Source organism: Gigantopelta aegis, chromosome 14, assembly GCF_016097555.1.
Source record: "Gigantopelta aegis isolate Gae_Host chromosome 14, Gae_host_genome, whole genome shotgun sequence".
Lineage (NCBI taxonomy): Eukaryota > Metazoa > Mollusca > Gastropoda > Neomphalida > Peltospiridae > Gigantopelta > Gigantopelta aegis.
In genome coordinates this window covers 7,346,798-7,368,229 of record NC_054712.1, presented here as the reverse complement: position 1 = coordinate 7,368,229, position 21,432 = coordinate 7,346,798, and the positions used below count along the sequence as shown (strand labels likewise).

At 35.8% G+C, this 21,432-nt stretch overlaps 1 protein-coding gene across 1 annotated transcript; it reads left to right on the top strand.

Annotated features, from left to right (window-relative positions):
• The first annotated feature begins 1,692 nt into the window (after nt 1-1,692).
• On the top strand, nt 1,693-19,027 carry LOC121388876 (tumor protein p53-inducible nuclear protein 2-like). Its single transcript, XM_041520403.1, has 3 exons — nt 1,693-1,966; nt 3,653-3,820; nt 17,678-19,027. The coding sequence occupies exons 2-3, from the start codon at nt 3,658-3,660 to the stop codon at nt 18,121-18,123; spliced, it is 609 nt and encodes a 202-aa protein (XP_041376337.1). The 5' UTR covers nt 1,693-1,966; nt 3,653-3,657; the 3' UTR covers nt 18,124-19,027.
• Nucleotides 19,028-21,432: the final 2,405 nt, after the last annotated feature.

The window sequence follows — 21,432 nt, the reverse complement described above, 5'->3', positions numbered from 1 at the left end:
CTTTTCTTGGTTAGTATAAAATTATGATCCTTTTTATGTGGAGCAGGATATGATGCTCAGTACCACTTGAAATGCAGAATTCACCCCCTTCCCCCTTTAGGGAATAACCTCACTTGAATTTTCACCCATTGCGGGGAGGGACGTAGCACTCACCTGATGCAGTGTCCTTTTAGGATTGATCCCTGTCAGTGAGCCCATTGGACTATTTCTCATTCCAGCCAGTGTTCCACGACTGGTATATCAAAGGCTATGGTATGTACTCTCCTGTCTGTGGGATGGTGCATATAAAAGATCCCTTGCTATTAATTGGAAAATGTAGCGGGTTTCCTCTCTAAGACTTTAATTAACAAATGTTTGACATCCAATAGCTGATGATCAGTAAATCAGTGTGTGCTCTAGTGGTGTCATTAAACAGAACAACCCCCCCCCCCCCCCCCACCCCCCCCCCCCCCCCCCCCCCCCCCCCCCCCCTCCCTCATTCCAGCCAGTGCTCTATGACTGGTATATCAAAGCCTTGGTATGAGATTTCATGTGTAGGAAAGAGCTCTTGCTGCTAATGTGGAGCAGGTTTCTTCTCTACGAAGCTGGAAACACCTCTGTTTATTTGTCAGAACACACAAGCTATTTTGTACAAAGATCAAATATTCCTTTTTGTTGTTTGTGCATTAACATAAGTGATAAAAAGTTCATAACAACAGGCCTGTAAGGTTATGTTTTGTGTGTGGGGGGGGGGGGGGGGGGGGGGAGGCACACATGCCAGATACATATCTTTTTTACTTTATATATTATATAGAGTAAAACAAAAAACAACAAATTAAAACAAACCAAACAAATGTTCCTATAGCCTGACCAGCCTCGGTGGTAGGCCATTGGTCTACAAGCTGGTAGGTAATGGGTTCGGATCCTAGTCAAGGCATTAGATTTTTAATCCAGATACTGACTCCAAACCCTGAGTGAGTGCTCCGCAAGGCTCAGTTGGTAGGTGTAAACCACTTGCACTGACCAGTGATCCATAACTGGTTCAAGAAAGGCCATGGTTTGTGCTATCCTGCCTGTGAGAAGCACAAATAAAAGATCCCTTGCTGCCTGTCATAAAAGAGTAGCCTATGTGGTGACAGCAGGTTTCCACTAAAAAACAGTGTCAGAATGACCATATGTTTGATGTCCAATAGCCGATGATAAGATAAAAAATCAATGTGCTCTAGTGGCGTCGTTAAATAAAACAAACTTTTCCTTTTGCCTGAATAACAAGCACGTTTCAAAAATGTTTCTTGACCGGTGGTGGGGGTGTTTGGAATAAAAGTATATTTTGTATTCCATAACAAATCCATAAAAAATATCATTAAGTGTGTATTAAAAATATTGCCGACAGTTAAATGTGTATATTTCTACTTTTTAAGATTATGGTTAAAGCCCGCCCTCCACATCCCTGCCCCTCCACACCCCTGCCCCCGCCTATAACAGTAAGCGAGCCCAGGTAACAAAACTAGCCTATATGCATATTTTATTAAGCATACAATATGAAAAGACAGGCCTCAGAACAGATACTTAAATGGGACTGATCTTTCAGTGAAATAAAAAAAAACCCGTCGATTTACCTTATTGCATACATACAGGCTTGTTCACGTTCGGGGTCAGAGCTGTCAAACTACAGTCGAGTCACGTGATATAAACAATTGACACGCGGCTTTCTCTCCTTAATAGGAGGTCACGTGATATCACGTGATATGAATATTCATAGACTTTTCCATATTTATCAAATTTATGCATGCGATTAACCAATGAAATGCCGCCAAGGAATAGTAAACAGTCGATGACGACAAGATAGGCAACTGGTTTGCCCAAGCCATCAGCTGTTTTTGACAGAAGGGTTATTGTGGAAACAATTTTTTCAAATATCTGCTTGCACCGCTCGTTTATTTTAAAACATAATTGCTCACAAGTAGAACGTGCATCGATTATTACGGTAGGTAACCCAAAATACAGTCGAGCAGTCAAAATTTTGACCATTTTCTTTGTCTTTCGTTCCCCTGTAATTTGGACGCTTGGCTCCAAAGGCGAGGGCAAGGTCAAATTTGTTGGAAATATTTCGCTGAAGATGTAAGTTTTCCACCAATTCTCCCTGTGTCGACTTCTCGTTCTCTATTGGTGTATTAAGCTGTATTGTACTTTTTCTCTGTCATACAATTGTGTTATTTGTTTGTTGGGGAAGATAATAAAATAGTCCTAATAACAAAGGGTGTACAATCCGAGTGGACACTGGATTGCTCGACAATTTCGTCAGGTTTGTGCAATTATTTTATTAACAAGTAAATTATAAATTCTCCGCTTTTACATATATTCCGCAAGACGTACAGGAGAATAACCAAATCGTGAAGGTACTTTGTTATTGATTGTATTTTATTTGCGCAAGGATTTATATTTTTGTTTGATAATTATGTAATTGACATTGGCGGGGGGGGGGGGGGGGGTGGGGCCAATGCCCCACCCAGTCACACCTCTCTCCACCACCACCACTTCTATATATTATCCTGCCGCCCCATACTATGACTTCAAAACAATGTAGTTGACCCCCCCCCCCCCCCCCCCCCCCCCCCCCCCGCAGCTACTATATACAATCTTAGTGATTTCCCTAGAAATATCTATATACAATCCTGGCAATGCCAGTGTGATAATGACATGCACGTTTGGCAATGAATGCATAGGGCCATTCAGCAATTGTCCAGTAAAAAACCCAAAAAGCATTTTGTATATACATACCACCCTACCCCCATATTTTTTTAAACACTAAAACCACACCTTTGTCAGGTGTGTGTGCAGGTATTTATGCAGGGGAGTTTCTACACTGGTGAGCAACGTATATGAGAGGTGGGGGTGGGGTGGGGGGTTTGAGTCTTGTTCCCTTAGAAAATATATTGATGATAAAAAGAATATTTGCTAAGCGGTGGAGGGGGAAAATATCAACTGAGTCTATGTTAATCAGTATTTGTCGAGGCTCTGCCGAGACAAATACCAATTAACTACACAAGGTTGATATTTTACATAGTAAAAATCACAAGTAGCTCATTCTATTTATCCTTTTTAACATTTTAATTCAATATGTAGCAAATCAAAGTCACTGGTGTATGAAGCAGGTGGGCATGTGCCCCCCACTTTGTAGCAGCAGGGATGGTTTTTATATATTTATATTTATTTGTGTCCCCACTCCCCCAATTTTGGGCACCTTCCTATGCCTGTGAAAGTTCTGAAGTCACCTCACCGGTAATATGATGTCATAGCGATTAGCACAAATGTAGTTTGATGTCACTCACTTCAACTAAATTTCATAATCAAAATGTTAGGCTCAGGTGTACAAGTCTTGTTGGCTGTAAACAAATGAACCCAGTTAATAATGGTAAATATCAAATGGATTTATGACATGGATATTATGGGTAAGTTATGGGATAAATATTCATTTTACATGATATCACATGCACTCCTTACGGCAAGAGAACATTTATACTCTGCATGCTGGAACCTGTTTACTGGCATCTTTAAATTAGCTGTTGAAGATTTTCACGTGTAACTGTTAGTAAAAAAAATATGTGGAAAACATTAATTAATGCATATCTTTTGTATTACTAAAGGAAATATTTTTTTTGTATTAATTCAGCAACAATGTTGAGTGGCGTCACCAGTTATTTATTTGGCACCAGGCCAAAAGAACTGGAGCCAACAGATGGTGATGAAGCTGGAACTAAAGAAGTTGATGTGCCAACTCGAGACGGGGAACTAGGGTGGGTGATAGTCGACACCCCAGAGGTTAAAAAAGCAGAAAGTGGTATGTATACTCGCACACAAAAATATGTCGTTTTTAAAAACATTTTCATCACAATTCAGGGAACAATTTGGTCAGTATCACGTCTCGATTCGCTACACACGTTTCAGAGATTGCTACACAATTTTAAAACATTAAACCGTAATTGCTAATAAATTTTCAATTGACCAGAAATATCGCTAATGAAGATTTTGAAAACCTAATGTACCCTGCAATTTAGTTTCACATAACTGGAATATTTAGGGCTTACACTAGAATAAAATTTGGTTTAGCCAATTTTCAGATGTTTGGAGGTTTGTAAAGTATTTATTTGAACACAATTAAAATGTGGGTAATTTAAAGACTATTTTATTAGCAATAGACTGAATGTTGTAGCCACTTTATATGGAAATTAGCATTTGGCAATGTCCAGGGTGAGCCTGGACTATTTTATTCAATGTTATTGTTAGCAGGTATAGGAATTAAGAGATAAATGTATTTTTCTTGACCTGGGGGATCAGGTATAGAAGTTAAGAGATACATGTATTTCCCTTGACCTGGGGGACTACTAGCTTGGAAATGTTACTAGTCCAGCAGTGTTTCTGCCACAAAGAAATTTCTGGGTATGGTGCTATGAAATTGAATGCAAACACAGTCAACAGGGGGTATGGGGGGCCTCCCCCAGAACGAAAGTGGGTTAAGGTTAAGAAAATAATACAATAATAATGAGTCATTAATTTTGTCAAAAGGTAAACTTAAAAAAAAAAAAAAATCTGCAAAACATTGTGGGTATGGTGCCATATCTATTTTACCCTCTGGCAGAAACCTTGCCCAGTGGAAAATCACTAGCTTCATCCATTACTGATATAAAAAAAAATCATGAACTGATGTCCAAATAAAAAATCAAACTTTGGAAAATATCTACTCATGCGGGGTCTAGCATGATTTAACCTGAACTCATGCATGCCCAGCAATTTTTACACTTGGGTTGATGATGTGAATGCCAGTTTCTGACCGTGTGGTTATGTGTTAATTTGGCAGTTCTATTTAACATCAGCAAGACAGAGTTCACTGTAATGTTTTTGTCATTCAAATAGAATGAATAACTAGTGATGCTGTTCTCAAAAAGGCAACCTTTATCTCAGTATCTATAACTGGCAGTGGCTTAGTCTTTGTAGTAAATTGCATTACTGACATTAAAAATATATATGTTTAATGCTTGCAAGACTAAGAAATATATAGTCTATTTCACTAACTTAGAATCAAATAGACTAATATTTAGTGATTATACCATTGAATTAATATGTGGTAGTACACTAAAAAGTGTATTGCAGTTTACTAATTTGTCTGTCATCTCCTTTCCTGAATTGATGCTCTGTAATCAATACCCGGTAACTAGTAAAAGCTTAATGTTTTGCTTATGGATTGTTGAATACAAAAGGCCTAGAACTTATACTCTGGTTCAACATGGAGGCTGAAATGTTAAATCATCTGTATAAAACGATTGCATTTTGAATCTCAGGCCTGCTATGCAGGATCAATCATGGAGTAGTCAATGGTTGGGACCATAACCAGTAGGTTTTAGGTAGGGTAGGAGCATTACACCACCAGAAAAAAGCTGTATGTACTGTTCTGTCCATGGTTGGGGCCATAACCAGTAGAGAATGGGTAGGGGAGGAGCATTACACCACCAGGGAAAAGCTGTATGTACTGTTCTGTCCATGGTTGGGGCCATAACCAGTAGAGAATGGGTAGGGGAGGAGCATTACACCACCAGAAAAAAGCTGTATGTACTGTTCTGTCCATGGTTGGGGCCATAACCAGTAGAGAATGGGTAGGGGAGGAGCATTACACCACCAGAAAAAAGCTGTATGTACTGTTCTGTCCATGGTTGGGGCCATAACCAGTCTAGAATGGGTAGGGTAGGAGCATTACACCACCAGAAAAAAGCTGTATGTACTGTCCTGTCCATGGTTGGGGCCATAACCAGTCTAGAATGGGTAGGGGAGGAGCATTACACCACCAGGGAAAAGCTGTATGTACTGTTCTGTCCATGGTTGGGGCCATAACCAGTAGAGAATGGGTAGGGGAGGAGCATTACACCACCAGAAAAAAGCTGTATGTACTGTTCTGTCCATGGTTGGGGCCATAACCAGTAGAGAATGGGTAGGGCAGGAGCATTACACCACCAGAAAAAAGCTGTATGTACTGTCCTGTCCATGGTTGGGGCCATAACCAGTAGATTTTAGGTAGGGTAGGAGCATTACACCACCAGAAAAAAGCTGTATGTACTGTCCTGTCCATGGTTGGGGCCATAACCAGTAGAGAATGGGTAGGGTAGGAGCATTACACCACCAGAAAAAAGCTGTATGTACTGTCCTGTCCATGGTTGGGGCCATAACCAGTAGAGAATGGGTAGGGGAGGAGCATTACACCACCAGAAGAAAACTGTGTACTGTCCATGGGAAAATACATATGAAAGATCCCTTGCTGATATTTTGTAGGCAGTATAGGTCCTCCTAACTACTGTATGCACTTGAGATGATGATCTTAGCACTTGAGATGATCTTAGTACTTGAGATAATCTTAGCGCAAAGATAGCTTCATAAAAACAGGGTCCTGGACTGCATTACAGATTTCATTTTCTCAATCCTTCCTGCTCCAGTGCTAATTATGTTGAAACACTTGCATTCTCTGCTTAGCTTTCTCTGCTGCATGATCCATTGCTTGCTGTAGTGATTGTTGTTTTGTGTAGTGTGCTATATTGACGTCCAAAGAAACTTTACAAGGCTTACAATTATATTATAGAAAACCAACGAATGGTACGGCAGGATATGAAAGTATCATGAAGTTCAACATCTAAACATCACATAACACTTTATGTTACATGCAAAGTTTTTGTAACATGTTTTCTAAATTGGTTCTTTTCGATTAGCAACAATATTTATAAAATTATTCAAATTTTATGTATGTAAAGTTTCATTTGGACGTCAGTATATTTGAATTTAAATGTGCTATGCATGCTGTAAATAACATCCGATAGCTGGCTTTAGCACATGAAACATTCAGCTGGTGACTGTCGGGATAAAATATATTGATTGTTGTGTGAGGTTTTTACATGCTATTTCATTTGCACCAACTTGATGCAACTATTAATAATTGCATATATATCAGTTTGTAGATTAGTAAATATCTAACACACATTTTGTGAGCTACTGAATGAGAGAAATGACAGATTTAAGGAAGGATACTAGTAGCTGATTGTTCCAGTACATCCGTCAATATATGTTTACAATTGTAAGAAAAAACATGTAGCCAACCTAAGTTTTGTTCTGCATGCTTTTAATGGGAATACCTTTTCTTTTTTTTACTTAATTAATTTTTGTTCTACATACTTTTAACTGGAATACCAATTTTCTTTTTTAAAGTTTTATTATGTATTTATTTTTAAAGGTGAAATCAAACTCTTTCACTTAGAATATTTTATGTTATTAAAATTATAAATCTGAATAAAACTGGTTAAAATCTACTATATGTTGTGTCATTGTCTTTTTATGTCTTAACTGTTCTTATTTGTATCTGTATGGTCTTTGTTCTAGTTTTGTTTCTGTGGAATAAAATTTGTATTAAATCCAATATTTATAGTTTATTATATTACTATTATTATTTTGTAACATTACCCCACAATCCCGAGCTTCCCATGGTTGTGGTTTAGCCGACCTCTGGAGTGGATGTGTTGCCCCTCATTATGTTGTTGCACACTTGTAGCTTGTAGAAATGCTTTGTCTAGCTAACCTCTGCATTAAGCTTTGTAACTGCTTCTGCACTAAATGTCCTCCCATATTGTCGCACCAGAATCTTATTGACTGTTAGTAAATGTAATATAAATATTGTGATTCCCTTTATGGCTGGTTTGTTATTTCTTTAAGTTTCATCAGGGTATGAACCAAAACCATGCATGTGGAAACTGTGAATCGGTGAAGCCATTCACACAAAGGTTTACCATGCCTTTCTCGTTCATACCCAGATGAACCAAAAAGAAACAACAGAAAGTCCGTATAAGTAAATTTGAAACATATTTATTGACAAAAACACAAATAAGATCATACTTTATTTTGAATTATGCTTTGGTTCTTAAAAATAACGCTCAATAATATAAAATACCAGTATAAAATGATGTCATCTTATGTGACGTTCCCTGATGACGTTATTTTTATGTTCATCGAGAAATGAACACACATGCTTTGTTATGACTGGACCAATGGGATGGCTTTAAATTGTAATGAATGTAACAGAAATTTGATTATATTTAAATGTTTTCCATTTATGCTGAGCTCTGGTACAAGAATACTAATTATGTTTAGTTGATCAACATTCTATAGTTTTGCGTTTAACCAAAAGTCAGAATCATAATTAGTGATTAATAGTTTCATAAACATGACCCTAAACTTAAATGGTTACCAAAATTCTTCAGTGTCACAGCAAACTGGATCAAATAAAACCACTATTCCAAGATTGACCTTTTAAAAACATTGTTGGCTGTAATCTGATTAACAAAATTTTCTTCAACTTTAGATTTAAACACTTTTTTATTATTCTATTTCTTTTTTATATTCATTAACATTATATAAAACTAACAAGTACTATAATACTGTTAAAAATTATGGGGCAGGTTACAACAAAACAAGTTTTAAACATTTAATTTAATTTTTTAAATATTGTTATTACCGGTATTATTATTATTATTATTATTATTATTAAATGAATGTCGGATCTTATTGCATGTCTAGTGTCCACACTTTATACAAACTTGGTTTTGATTGGAGACTTTTGAACTCGTAGCAACAAAAAACACCAGTGTTCTCTCATTACAAACTGCCATAGTCACTTTTATGTGTGTGTGTGAGAGAGCGTGTGTGAGGTAGTGTGTGTGTGTGTGAGAGAGTTTGTGTTTGTGTAAGTGGGTGTGTGGGTGTGTGTCTGTCTGTGTGAGACAGTCTGTGCTTGTTGTATGGGTGGGTGAGTGTATCTGTGTGAGACAGTCTGTGTGTGATTGTGTGTGTGGGTGAGTGAGTGTGTGTGTCTGTCTGAGATAGTGTGTATGTGCATGTGTGTGTTTGTGTGTGTATTTATTTATACTGTACATGTAAGATGGGGAGGGGCAAACATACATAAAGACAAATAAATAAATTAATTAATGAATGAATGTACAATATCTGGTACTGTTGACTCAATCTAAGTAATTTCCCTCCCCTCCCCCCAAAAGTCCCCCAACCCAAACAACATATAAATAACAAAGCATATTTGTTTTTAAATAAAAGAAAAAATACTATAAAAAGCAAACTATAAACAAAACCCCAGCAGTGGACAACCACCACCACCAACCAGAACTAATTTCCTAGCCAAGCACACGATCTGTCACTTTTTAGAATTATGGCTGTCGTTCCACATCACTGCTCGATTGACTGACAGATACATGTTGACTTCATTATTTGTTATTATTCACTTTGACTGATATGTCCTAGTTACAGGCTACTGACATAGGTTGCTAAGCACCACAGACTTACAGTTATCACTTAATGCACTTTGTGTGATTTTGCTGAGTCAGCATTTGGCATATTATAATAAAAAAACCATAAGTGAGACTTAGCTCAGTTGATTGAACTCTTGCTAGAGGTGATTGGGTCGAAGGATCAGATCCTCTCGGCAGACACATTGGGTATTTTGCCAACTTAACTAGTGCTCTAGGTTTACGAAAGGCTGTGGTATGTGCTGTCCTGTCTGCAAAAGGGCATATAAAACGATCCCTTGCAGTTAATGAAAAAATGTAGCAGATTTTCTCAGAAGACTGTCAGAATTACAAATGTTTGATATACAGTAGGCAATGATTAATTAATTAATGTTGCTTTGGTGGTGGTGTTAAACAAAAAAAAATATATAAAAAACATCTTATAACAGTAGTGAGGGGTCGGGAGATGTGGCTCAGTCGATACTTGTAACAGTAGTGAGGGGTCGGGAGACGTGGCTCAGTCGATACTTACAACAGTAGTGAGGGGTCGGGAGACGTGGCTCAGTCGATAGAGCGCTTGCCTGAAGTGCTTGCATCATGGGATCAAATCACCTCAGTTCACCCATTCTCTGACTTGACTGTTTCCTCCATCCCAACCAGTGCCCCACGACAAGTATATGAATTGCCATGGTATATGCTGTCCTGTCTGTGGGAAAGGGCATGTAAGAGTTCCCTTGCAGTTAATGGGCAAAATGTAGCAAGTTTTCTCCAAAGACTATAAATATCAGAATTTTAAAAGTTTGACATCCAGTAGCTGATGATTAATTAATCTGCTCTAGTTGTGTCTTTAAACAAAACAAACTTTAAAAAATTATAATAATGGTGTGGGACAGACCGACCGAGTATTGATAGTTAAAATCTGTTAAAAAAGAAAACAGATCATTGGCATCTCAGCACCTTTTATAACGAATGGCTCATTTCTGTCACACTTCAATTGTAATAATTGTGACATAATTATAAAGACAAGATAATTAATTACACCTAGCATGTTTTATGATCCAGAGCCAATTTCTGTGAAGCATTGACATTTGGTATGTAGTTTTCAAGCAGTTAAACTTTAAAGTTTGTTTTGTTTAACGACACCACCAGAGCACATTGATTTATTAATCATTGGCTATTGGATGTCAAACATTTGGTAATTTTGACATATAATCTTAGAGAGGTAACCCACTACAAGTTTCTATTAGATGCAAGGGATCTTCTATATGCACCATCCCACAGACAGGATAGCACACACTATAGAACCTTTGATATACCAGTCATGGCTGAAATGAGAAATAGCTCAGTGGGTCCATTGATGGGAATCGATCCCAGACCGACCATGGATCAAGCGAATGCTTTACCACTGGGCAACATCCCACCCCTTTTCAAGAAGAAACTCATTGCGATTAGCTTCTTCTAATTAAGAGCATCAGTCTTTCATATGTCGGTAAACATGTATTTTGATGGACAAGATAGCACATGACTGTTTATTCAAAACCTCATAAATCAAGATTTTCTAGAAAGATGGATGGGATGTTGAGTGTATCCATAGCGACATTATGCAGATATTGTGGCCAGGTTATTTTGTGTTGAAAAACCCAGGAAGTTTTCACGATTACAAAACCTCGTATGATAACAGTACTTGTTCATGTATATGCCTCACCAACCAAGATGAAAATAAAGTACCGTACTGAGTAATTTGTAAAATGTAAAAATGTAAATTTAATAGTCAGAATTTTTCCATTCTTATCAGAACAGTTTACTAATAGTGTAAGAAAAAGTTCAAAAGCTCCAGTCATTTATAGTGTTTATACTTACAACTATAAGGGTTTGAAACAGGAGAAATGGTCACTTGTTTCTGTGTTAAGAGACATGCATCTAGTTTTTCTGAACTAAAATCCAGTTTGAACTAGTACAAATATAATTACCAGAAACACATTGAATATATAGACCATGAAATTAAAAGCAAATGTTAAAAATTAATATGTAATTTTGAAACTTAAAAAGGTTTGTCAGTTAATTTTAGCTTGAAACCTTCTTTGTATTTTCCCTTTTTGTATATATTTATTATTATTATTTAAAAAAAAAAATCTCAATGCCTTCTTTCCTTTCTGTCCTTTGCAAGCTAGCTGCACATCTTTTTGCTGGAAACATGCTAAACTGGCTATCACGTGAAATGTCTGTAATTAATTATAGACACTGGCATCTTTTCTCATGCATGAAGCTTAATTTCATTTAAATTGCTTTCAAGCAGAGGCTAATTTTTTCAATTACCATCAGCTGTACATCGTGTTTCCTGCACCAGGCTAATTGTACAGTTACCAGTAGAGACATCATTAAGACAAATACCAGTAGAGACATCATTAAGACAAATACCAGTAGAGACATTATTAAGACAAATACCAGTAGAGACGTCGTTACGACAAATACCAGTAGAGATGTCATTAAGACAAATACCAGTAGAGACATCATTAAGACAAATACCAGTAGAGACATCGTTAAGACAAATACCAGTAGAGACATTATTAAGACAAATACCAGTAGAGACGTTGTTACGACAAATACCAGTAGAGACGTTGTTACGACAAATACCAGTAGAGACGTTGTTACGACAATTACCAGTAGAGATGTCATTAAGACAAATACCAGTAGAGACGTCATTAAAACAAATACCAGTAGAGATGTCATTAAGACAAATACCAGTAGAGACATCATTAAGACAAATACCAGTAGAGACGTTGTTAAGACAAATACCAGTAGAGACGTCATTAAAACAAATACCAGTAGAGACGTTGTTAAGACAAATACCAGTAGAGACGTAATTAAGACAAATACCAGTAGAGACATCGTTAAGACAAATACCAGTAGAAACATCATTAAGACAAATACCAGTAGAGACGTCGTTAAGACAAATACCAGTAGAGACGTAATTAAGACAAATACCAGTAGAGACGTAATTAAGATAAATACCAGTAGAGACGTAATTAAGATAAATACTAGTAGAGACATCATAAGACAAATTCCAGTCGAGACGTCATTAAGACAAATATCAGAAGAGACGTCGTTACGACAAATACCAGTAGAGACATCGTTAAGACAAATACCAGTAGAGACGTCGTTAAGACAAATACCAGTAGAGACGTCGTTATGACAAATACCAGTAGAGACGCCGTTAAGACAAATACCAGTAGAGACGTCGTTAAGACAAATACCAGTAGAGATGTCGTTAAGACAAATAGCAGTAGAGACGTCGTTAGACAAATACCAGTAGAGACGTCGTTAAGACAAATGCAAGTTGAGACGTCATTAAGACAAATGCAAATTGAGACGTCATTAAGACAATTACCAGTAGAGACGTCGTTAAGACAAATACCAGTAGAGACGTCATCCAGACAAATACCAGTAGAGACGTCGTTAAGACAAATACCAGTAGAGATGTCGTTAAGACAAATAGCAGTAGAGACGTCGTTAGACAAATACCAGTAGAAACGTCGTTAAGACAAATGCAAGTTGAGACGTCATTAAGACAAATGTCGTTAAGACAAATGCAAATTGAGACGTCATTAAGACAATTACCAGTAGAGACGTCGTTAAGACAAATACCAGTAGAGACATCGTTCAGACAAATACCAGTAGAGACGTCGTTAAGACAAATACCAGTAGAGATGTCGTTAAGACAAATAGCAGTAGAGACGTCGTTAGACAAATACCAGTAGAGACGTCGTTAAGACAAATGCAAGTTGAGACGTCATTAAGACAAATGCAAATTGAGACGTCATTAAGACAATTACCAGTAGAGACGTCATTAAGACAAATACCAGTAGAGACGTCATTAAAACAAATACCAGTAGAGATGTCATTAAGACAAATACCAGTAGAGACATCATTAAGACAAATACCAGTAGAGACGTCGTTAAGACAAATACCAGTAGAGACGTCATTAAAACAAATACCAGTAGAGACGTTGTTAAGACAAATACCAGTAGAGACGTAATTAAGACAAATACCAGTAGAGACATCATTAAGACAAATACCAGTAGAGACATCGTTAAGACAAATACCAGTAGAAACATCATTAAGACAAATACCAGTAGAGACGTCATTAAGACAAATACCAGTAGAGACGTCATTAAAACAAATACCAGTAGAGATGTCATTAAGACAAATACCAGTAGAGAGACATCGTTAAGACAAATACCAGTAGAGACGTCGTTAAGACAAATACCAGTAGAGATGTCGTTAAGACAAATAGCAGTAGAGACGTTGTTAGACAAATACCAGTAGAGACGTCATTAAAACAAATACCAGTAGAGACGTTGTTAAGACAAATACCAGTAGAGACGTAATTAAGACAAATACCAGTAGAGACATCATTAAGACAAATACCAGTAGAGACATCGTTAAGACAAATACCAGTAGAAACATCATTAAGACAAATACCAGTAGAGACGTCGTTAAGACAAATACCAGTAGAGACGTAATTAAGACAAATACCAGTAGAGACGTAATTAAGATAAATACTAGTAGAGACATCATAAGACAAATTCCAGTCGAGACGTCATTAAGACAAATATCAGAAGAGACGTCGTTACGACAAATACCAGTAGAGACATCGTTAAGACAAATACCAGTAGAGACGTCGTTAAGACAAATACCAGTAGAGACGTCGTTATGACAAATACCAGTAGAGACGCCGTTAAGACAAATACCAGTAGAGACGTCGTTAAGACAAATACCAGTAGAGATGTCGTTAAGACAAATAGCAGTAGAGACGTCGTTAGACAAATACCAGTAGAGACGTCATTAAAACAAATACCAGTAGAGACGTTGTTAAGACAAATACCAGTAGAGACGTCGTTAGACAAATACCAGTAGAGACGTCATTAAAACAAATACCAGTAGAGACGTTGTTAAGACAAATACCAGTAGAGACGTAATTAAGACAAATACCAGTAGAGACATCATTAAGACAAATACCAGTAGAGACATCGTTAAGACAAATACCAGTAGAAACATCATTAAGACAAATACCAGTAGAGACGTCGTTAAGACAAATACCAGTAGAGACGTAATTAAGACAAATACCAGTAGAGACGTAATTAAGATAAATACTAGTAGAGACATCATAAGACAAATTCCAGTCGAGACGTCATTAAGACAAATATCAGAAGAGACGTCGTTACGACAAATACCAGTAGAGACATCGTTAAGACAAATACCAGTAGAGACGTCGTTAAGACAAATACCAGTAGAGACGTCGTTATGACAAATACCAGTAGAGACGCCGTTAAGACAAATACCAGTAGAGACGTCGTTAAGACAAATACCAGTAGAGATGTCGTTAAGACAAATAGCAGTAGAGACGTCGTTAGACAAATACCAGTAGAGACGTCGTTAAGACAAATGCAAGTTGAGACGTCATTAAGACAAATGCAAATTGAGACGTCATTAAGACAATTACCAGTAGAGACGTCGTTAAGACAAATACCAGTAGAGACGTCATCCAGACAAATACCAGTAGAGACGTCGTTAAGACAAATACCAGTAGAGATGTCGTTAAGACAAATAGCAGTAGAGACGTCGTTAGACAAATACCAGTAGAAACGTCGTTAAGACAAATGCAAGTTGAGACGTCATTAAGACAAATGCAAATTGAGACGTCATTAAGACAATTACCAGTAGAGACGTCGTTAAGACAAATACCAGTAGAGACGTCATCCAGACAAATACCAGTAGAGACGTCGTTAAGACAAATACCAGTAGAGATGTCGTTAAGACAAATAGCAGTAGAGACGTCGTTAGACAAATACCAGTAGAAACGTCGTTAAGAGAAATGCAAGTTGAGACGTCATTAAGACAAATGCAAATTGAGACGTCATTAAGACAATTACCAGTAGAGACGTCGTTAAGACAAATACCAGTAGAGACATCGTTCAGACAAATACCAGTAGAGACGTCGTTAAGACAAATACCAGTAGAGATGTCGTTAAGACAAATAGCAGTAGAGACGTCGTTAGACAAATACCAGTAGAGACGTCGTTAAGACAAATGCAAGTTGAGACGTCATTAAGACAAATGCAAATTGAGACGTCATTAAGACAATTACCAGTAGAGACGTCATTAAGACAAATACCAGTAGAGACGTCGTTAAGACAAATACCAGTAGAGACCTCATTAAGACAAATACCAGTAAAGACGTCATTAAGACAAATGTGAGTAGAGACGTCATTAAAACAAATGCAAGAGGATAATGTCCAAGTCAGTGAGTTGCTTGGACAAAATGTGTTTGGTTGATAACAGGATTTAGTCTTCTATTACCTATGCTATTTTGATTGATTTCTTATAAAGTTCTAAATATTATAAGTAGCGGTTGTTATTAATAATAGAAATAACAGTTATGGAAATAATTGTAGTAGTGACACTCAAATCCAGTGTTGACTGGGCAACAATTTGCTATGGTAGCCCTCTTGTTCAGTACAAAATTCACTACATTAATTAATGCCAAATTGTTATATCATCGCTACTTGAGATCAGAGTTCATAGTTTTTGTCATCTATACGGAACAATATATAATTTTTGAGAAAAGTATTTTTAAGACAAATTCTTAATTTAAAAATGCCTGTTTTATATCGGACATTTTTAGGTTGAACTTGCCCCATTATGAGATGAAATAAATGACTCATATGTATAATGTATATTTTAACTGTAAACAATTGGTTCTTTAAGTTCATTGAAAGTGCTAGAGAAAAAAAAGACAAAATTTGGTAACCATGCAAGTTTAGGGTCATGTTTATGAAACTATTAAGTATTACGGTAATAAGGATTTTTTTTTTTTTTTTTTTAATTCAAAACTATAAAATGGTGAAGAAACTAATCATTACTTCTGAATCTGTATATACGAGCACCACAATTAGTATTCTAGAACCAGAGCTCTGCACAAATGGAAGACATTTAATTGAAAAATTATAGAAGTATGTTAATTATTGCTGGTGTATAGTAAGTTATCAGTCACAAGCACAATCAGTCTAGTAGTATAAGGATACAACTGCCCATCTTCAATATAGGAAAATGGAATCTGTGTAAATGGTACATTGTTGTAGCTTGGCAACATTAATAATTAAAATCTAATCAGTACATAGCGTATGTAGATATATAATGAACTGGTGTGAAAGGATATTTTTGAAAATAGCCAATTTACGAAAGTGTTATATTGTCACAGTGTGTGGAGATTAATATTTAAAATAAGTATGTAGCTTATTATGCATAAAAGGCAATTTTCTGTTTGGGGAATGTCATATTTTGTCAACATTAATTTAAAAAAAATAAAAATAATAATAATCATAATTAAACAAAAACATTAATAATAAAGAGGTTTTAGAAAAAGCTTTTGCAGTTCATTGAAATGGCCAATAATATAAATCATGGTACTTCAGCTATTATAAATAAAAATAATCAAGAAGTTTTAGATAAAGCATTTGTAATTTATTAAAACGGCCAATAATATAAATCATGGTACTTCAGCTATTATAAATAAAAATAATCAAGAAGTTTTAGATAAAGCATTTGTAATTTATTGAAACGGCCAATAATATAAATCATGGTACTTAAGCTATTATAAATTTTAAACAATTAAATAAAGAGGTTTTAGATAAAGTATTTGTAATTTGTGAAAACGGCCAGCAATATAAATCATGTTACTTTAGCTATTATAAATAATAAAAATAAATAATAAACAGGTTTTAGATAAAGTATTTGTAATTTATTGAAATGGCCAATAATATAAATCATGGTACTTCAGCTATTATAAATTAAAAAAAATTAAATAAAGGTTTTAGAAAAAGCTTTTGCAATTTATGGAAACATCCAATAATATAAATCATGGTACTTCAGCTATTATAAATAAAAATTAAATAAAGAGGTTTTAGATAAAGCATTTTTAATTTATGGAAATGTCCAATAATATGCATCATGCTACTTCAGCTATCACCGGCAGTTTGAAATAATATGCACTTTGGCTTATTTTGTGGAATCAATGTCGTCAGTGTGTTCAATAACAACTGTCTGAAAGGTGAACCTTGATCTGTTTTCAGATCTTAGTGAAATGCCCCAACCGCCTCGTCTCCTCGACGATAACTTACTGTTCCCGGTGGAGTCCCTGGAAGGGGACAGCAGCACCTGTTCCTCGGACCCCGAGAGCATCGGCTCTCAAAACACATCCACTCCAGAGTCGGTCAGTCCAGGTGGACAGCGCCGCCACATCCGCTTTACGTACCGCTCAAAACTAGACTCAGCCGAGAGCTGGATTTTAACGCCTCCCCCTTGTTTTACAGCAAAGAGGAAAAATAGCTGTAATGTTGATACGAACCCGTTGGAGAACCTGCTCATAGAACACCCCAGCATGTCTGTGTACACATCGCTGGAGTGCGACGAGAAGGCCAACGCCATTTCGCAGGATTCCGGTGATATGGAAGTCGAAGCAAGCAGCGCTGCCGTTGTCACTGCCGCCTGCCGCGACAAGAAGCGGGTCACCCACCAGCCTCCGAGACGGGCACGCGCAGTTGCAGCGCGCGCTGGCCTCATTGCTCAGATCGAGAACATCAAGGAGGCCCAGCGTGAACAGACCCGCTGGGTGACGAAGAAACTCAGCCGCAAGCTTACCAACAAGGAGAACAAGGTCAGGGAACATAGTGCCTTAGGGAAGCAGCAGAGCAAACGCGCACGCATTCAGAAACCCTCGGGATGCATGAGCGGCCGAATGGGGCAGAGGAAGCTTTAATCAGCTGTGTCTTTAGTCTCTCCTCTCTTCACGTTCTTGCCACTGAGTGGTTGACGAATTCATCTCTGGGTTGTTTATATTAATATTAATATATATATATATATATATATATACACACACACATTGTATTGTATACCTGTATATATATATATAAATTGTGTGTTTGTGTTCCACCATTTTCTCAAATGTATTTTTGCTTGCAATTTGTTTATAAGTAAATACATTTGGACAAAATATGTTGTTTGTAAATGTGTACATGTTTTTAATGGAGGTAGTATCAAAATAAGTTTCTATGTATTATTTATATTACGTTTCGTTTGTGTATTGGAAATACCTGACTATTGGTACATTATATGTTATGTACCTACAATGCAGATTCGTTCCTTTCAAAAACTGTTTTTGGAAGAATTCTTAGATGGATAAAATATCCTGTAATATAGTGGTCATTGTTGGTTAGTTGGACATATTTAACATATCTTATGTTGGTTTTTTCCTCGAAATATCATGTTTTTGATACATGTATACAAAAATTTAATTGTTCTTTTGGGCATCTACAAAGTTTCATCAATTTAAATTATGATAGAAAATTTTAGACTTTGTGTCTTAATCTGTGGCATCTTTTCTTGAAATATTTTCTCTATATTATATATACATGCATTATTTAATTATCAAGGAGTTGGTTTTTCGAAAAATCTCTTCACCAATTTGTTAATCCGTAATGTTTTGTGGTATATGTGTTCTTTGTAATAGGTCCGTTTACCTTCCAAACCTACAAAAAGAGTAACTGTAGAAAAAAAAAAAAAAAAATAGAAAAATGAAAAGTACAAAATAGAAGTAAACATTGTATTAGATAGTTTTAATGTATTAAGTTAGTTTGTTGGTTGGTATTTATTCTATAATAACGGAAAAAAAAAAAGAGAAAAAAAGGTGAAGGCATGGTTTGTAAACCTTAATTATTTATATTCCTGCATCAGTAAACATGTGTGACCAGTCAGATTAAGTATGTACCCTTCAAACTTCAACTAAGTAATTACAGTTGCCGTTGTGGTGAATTGAGCTCATGACTATCAGAATGGCAGCACTGACAGTGCCTTAGTCATCATCTTGTGATTATCTCCCAACTTGTTTGGTTTATAGAACCGTCATTGAACATCGGACAACAGCAACAAAACACAATCAACTCTTACTGGAACGCAGTAGATTGAAAATAGATCAACATCATACTGTTTACTCAAGTGTCAAGGAATATCACTTGGGGTACTGTTCGTCTTGATTTAGATTGAAAATAGATCAACATCATACTGTTTAATTAAGTGTCAAGGAATATCACTTGGGGTACTGTTCGTCTTGATTTAGATTGAAAATAGATCAACATCATACTGTTTACTCAAGTATCAAGGAATATCACTTGGGTACTGTTCGTCTTGATTTAGATTGAAAATAGATCAACATCATACTGTTTACTCAAGTGTCAAGGAATATCACTTGGGGTACTGTTCGTCTTGATTTAGATTTAAAATAGATCAACATCATAATGTTTACTCAAGTGTCAAGGAATATCACTTGGGTACTGTTCGTCTTGATTTAGATTTAAAATAGATCAACATCATACTGTTTACTCAAGTGTCAAGGAATATCACTTGGGTACTGTTCGTCTTGATTTCTACCACATGTAATTCTGGCTTTCATATTGAACATATCTTTATTTACAGTAAATGTGACTCATGTAATGCAGTTGGTTACTGGTAACTGTCAATCAAATTTGTTTTATAAATTTCCTTGACCTATAAAGATATGTACCGGTATACATTTTTTTTTACTTTTGAAAAATTATTTTGTTACAAAAATAGTTATTTATAAAATATGACTATACTAATCCAATACTGTTCTCCCTTGAGGCTATCTGTGGATAGACTGCATTAATTCAGGGTTTAAGGTGTTCTTTTCCAAATTGCCAAATATGACTTAAATTAAAATTGGCAAATATATGTCATTACCAGTTCGCCATAAAGTTAATTTGAAACTATTGGTCATTTATAAGTGTATAGCTATTTTTAAAACTAATTCTGTTTAGCTATATGTTACTTGAATTTGGCTTCACATTTGCTGATGAAATTTGTTAAATTGTTATTAATTTTTGGCGTCCAGCTTAAACCTTAGAATTATAAACATACAAAGCTCATGTTTATCGTAGGTAATTAAGCAGAATGACTCTTTTTAACAATTGTCATCTACATATAAACATTCATACACTGTCTGAAGTGTGAATTAATGTTGCTGTTTATTTCTACTACAAATTATGTGGATAAACTTCATGAATTATAAACAAACATAGCTCATGTTCAGGTAATTTAGCCAAATGACTTTTCTTTCTTTTTTTAAACCATTGCCATCTACATATGAACATTTATATACTGTCTGAAGTGTGACTTAATGTTGCTGTTTATTTTTACTACAAATTAAGTGGATAAACTTATTGAATTATAAACAAGGCAAGATCATGTTTAGGTAATTTAGCAAAATGACTCTCTTTAAACCATTGCCATCTACATACGAACATTCATATACTGCTTGAAGTGTGAATTAATGTTGCTGTTTATTTTTACTACAAATTAAGTGGATAAACTTCTTGAATTATAAACAAGGCAAGCTCATGTTAGGTATGAGTAAGTTAGCAAAATTACTCTCTTTAAACCATTGCCATCTTCACATGAACATTCATATACTGCTTGAAGTGTGAATTAATGCTGCTGTTTATTTCTGCTTCAGATTATGATTGAGGACATTATTCTGTCTGGTGATAGCCTCATATATGCCAAAAGATAACATATATTGATGAGCAGAGATCTGTCATGCTGTAGTGAGTGTGACTACTTTAAACCCTGCATCTCCCTTACTAACTAGAGGTTGCCAGTCTGGTAATGGTGGCGGCCATTTTTGTTCCTGTTATAACCTGCTTTACATCAGCACTTGTATGTCTTTGGAGAGTTTGGGGATTTAAAAGTTAACAAGATGAAAAAAAAGTGTATTGTGTGTGGAAAAAGATGATAAAAATTATATTTTGTTGGAGTATTCAAAATAATTAAGTGTTCAGTTGTTTTGCTATTTATAGTACACTGTACTTGTTTATTTTATTTTTGACGAGTTTCAAATATGTTATATGTTAGATTTTGATTTTGATTTTTTACTTCTTTTTTTTTTTTTACTTTTTGGTTTAATGTTTCTCAAAGTATATGATTTTTATTGTTGACAGCATTTAAAATATTAGTTAAATTATTAAACAAAAACTCTAAACACTTGTTTTATTTT

Excerpts from the sequence above, each read along its gene's own strand:
- LOC121388876 (XM_041520403.1), top strand. The coding sequence starts at position 3,658 with ATGTTGAGTGGCGTCACCAGTTATTTATTTGGCACCAGGCCAAAAGAA. Across the intron at positions 3,821-17,677 it reads GGTTAAAAAAGCAGAAAGTG|CAAAGAGGAAAAATAGCTGT; the intron begins GTATGTATACTC and ends CTTGTTTTACAG.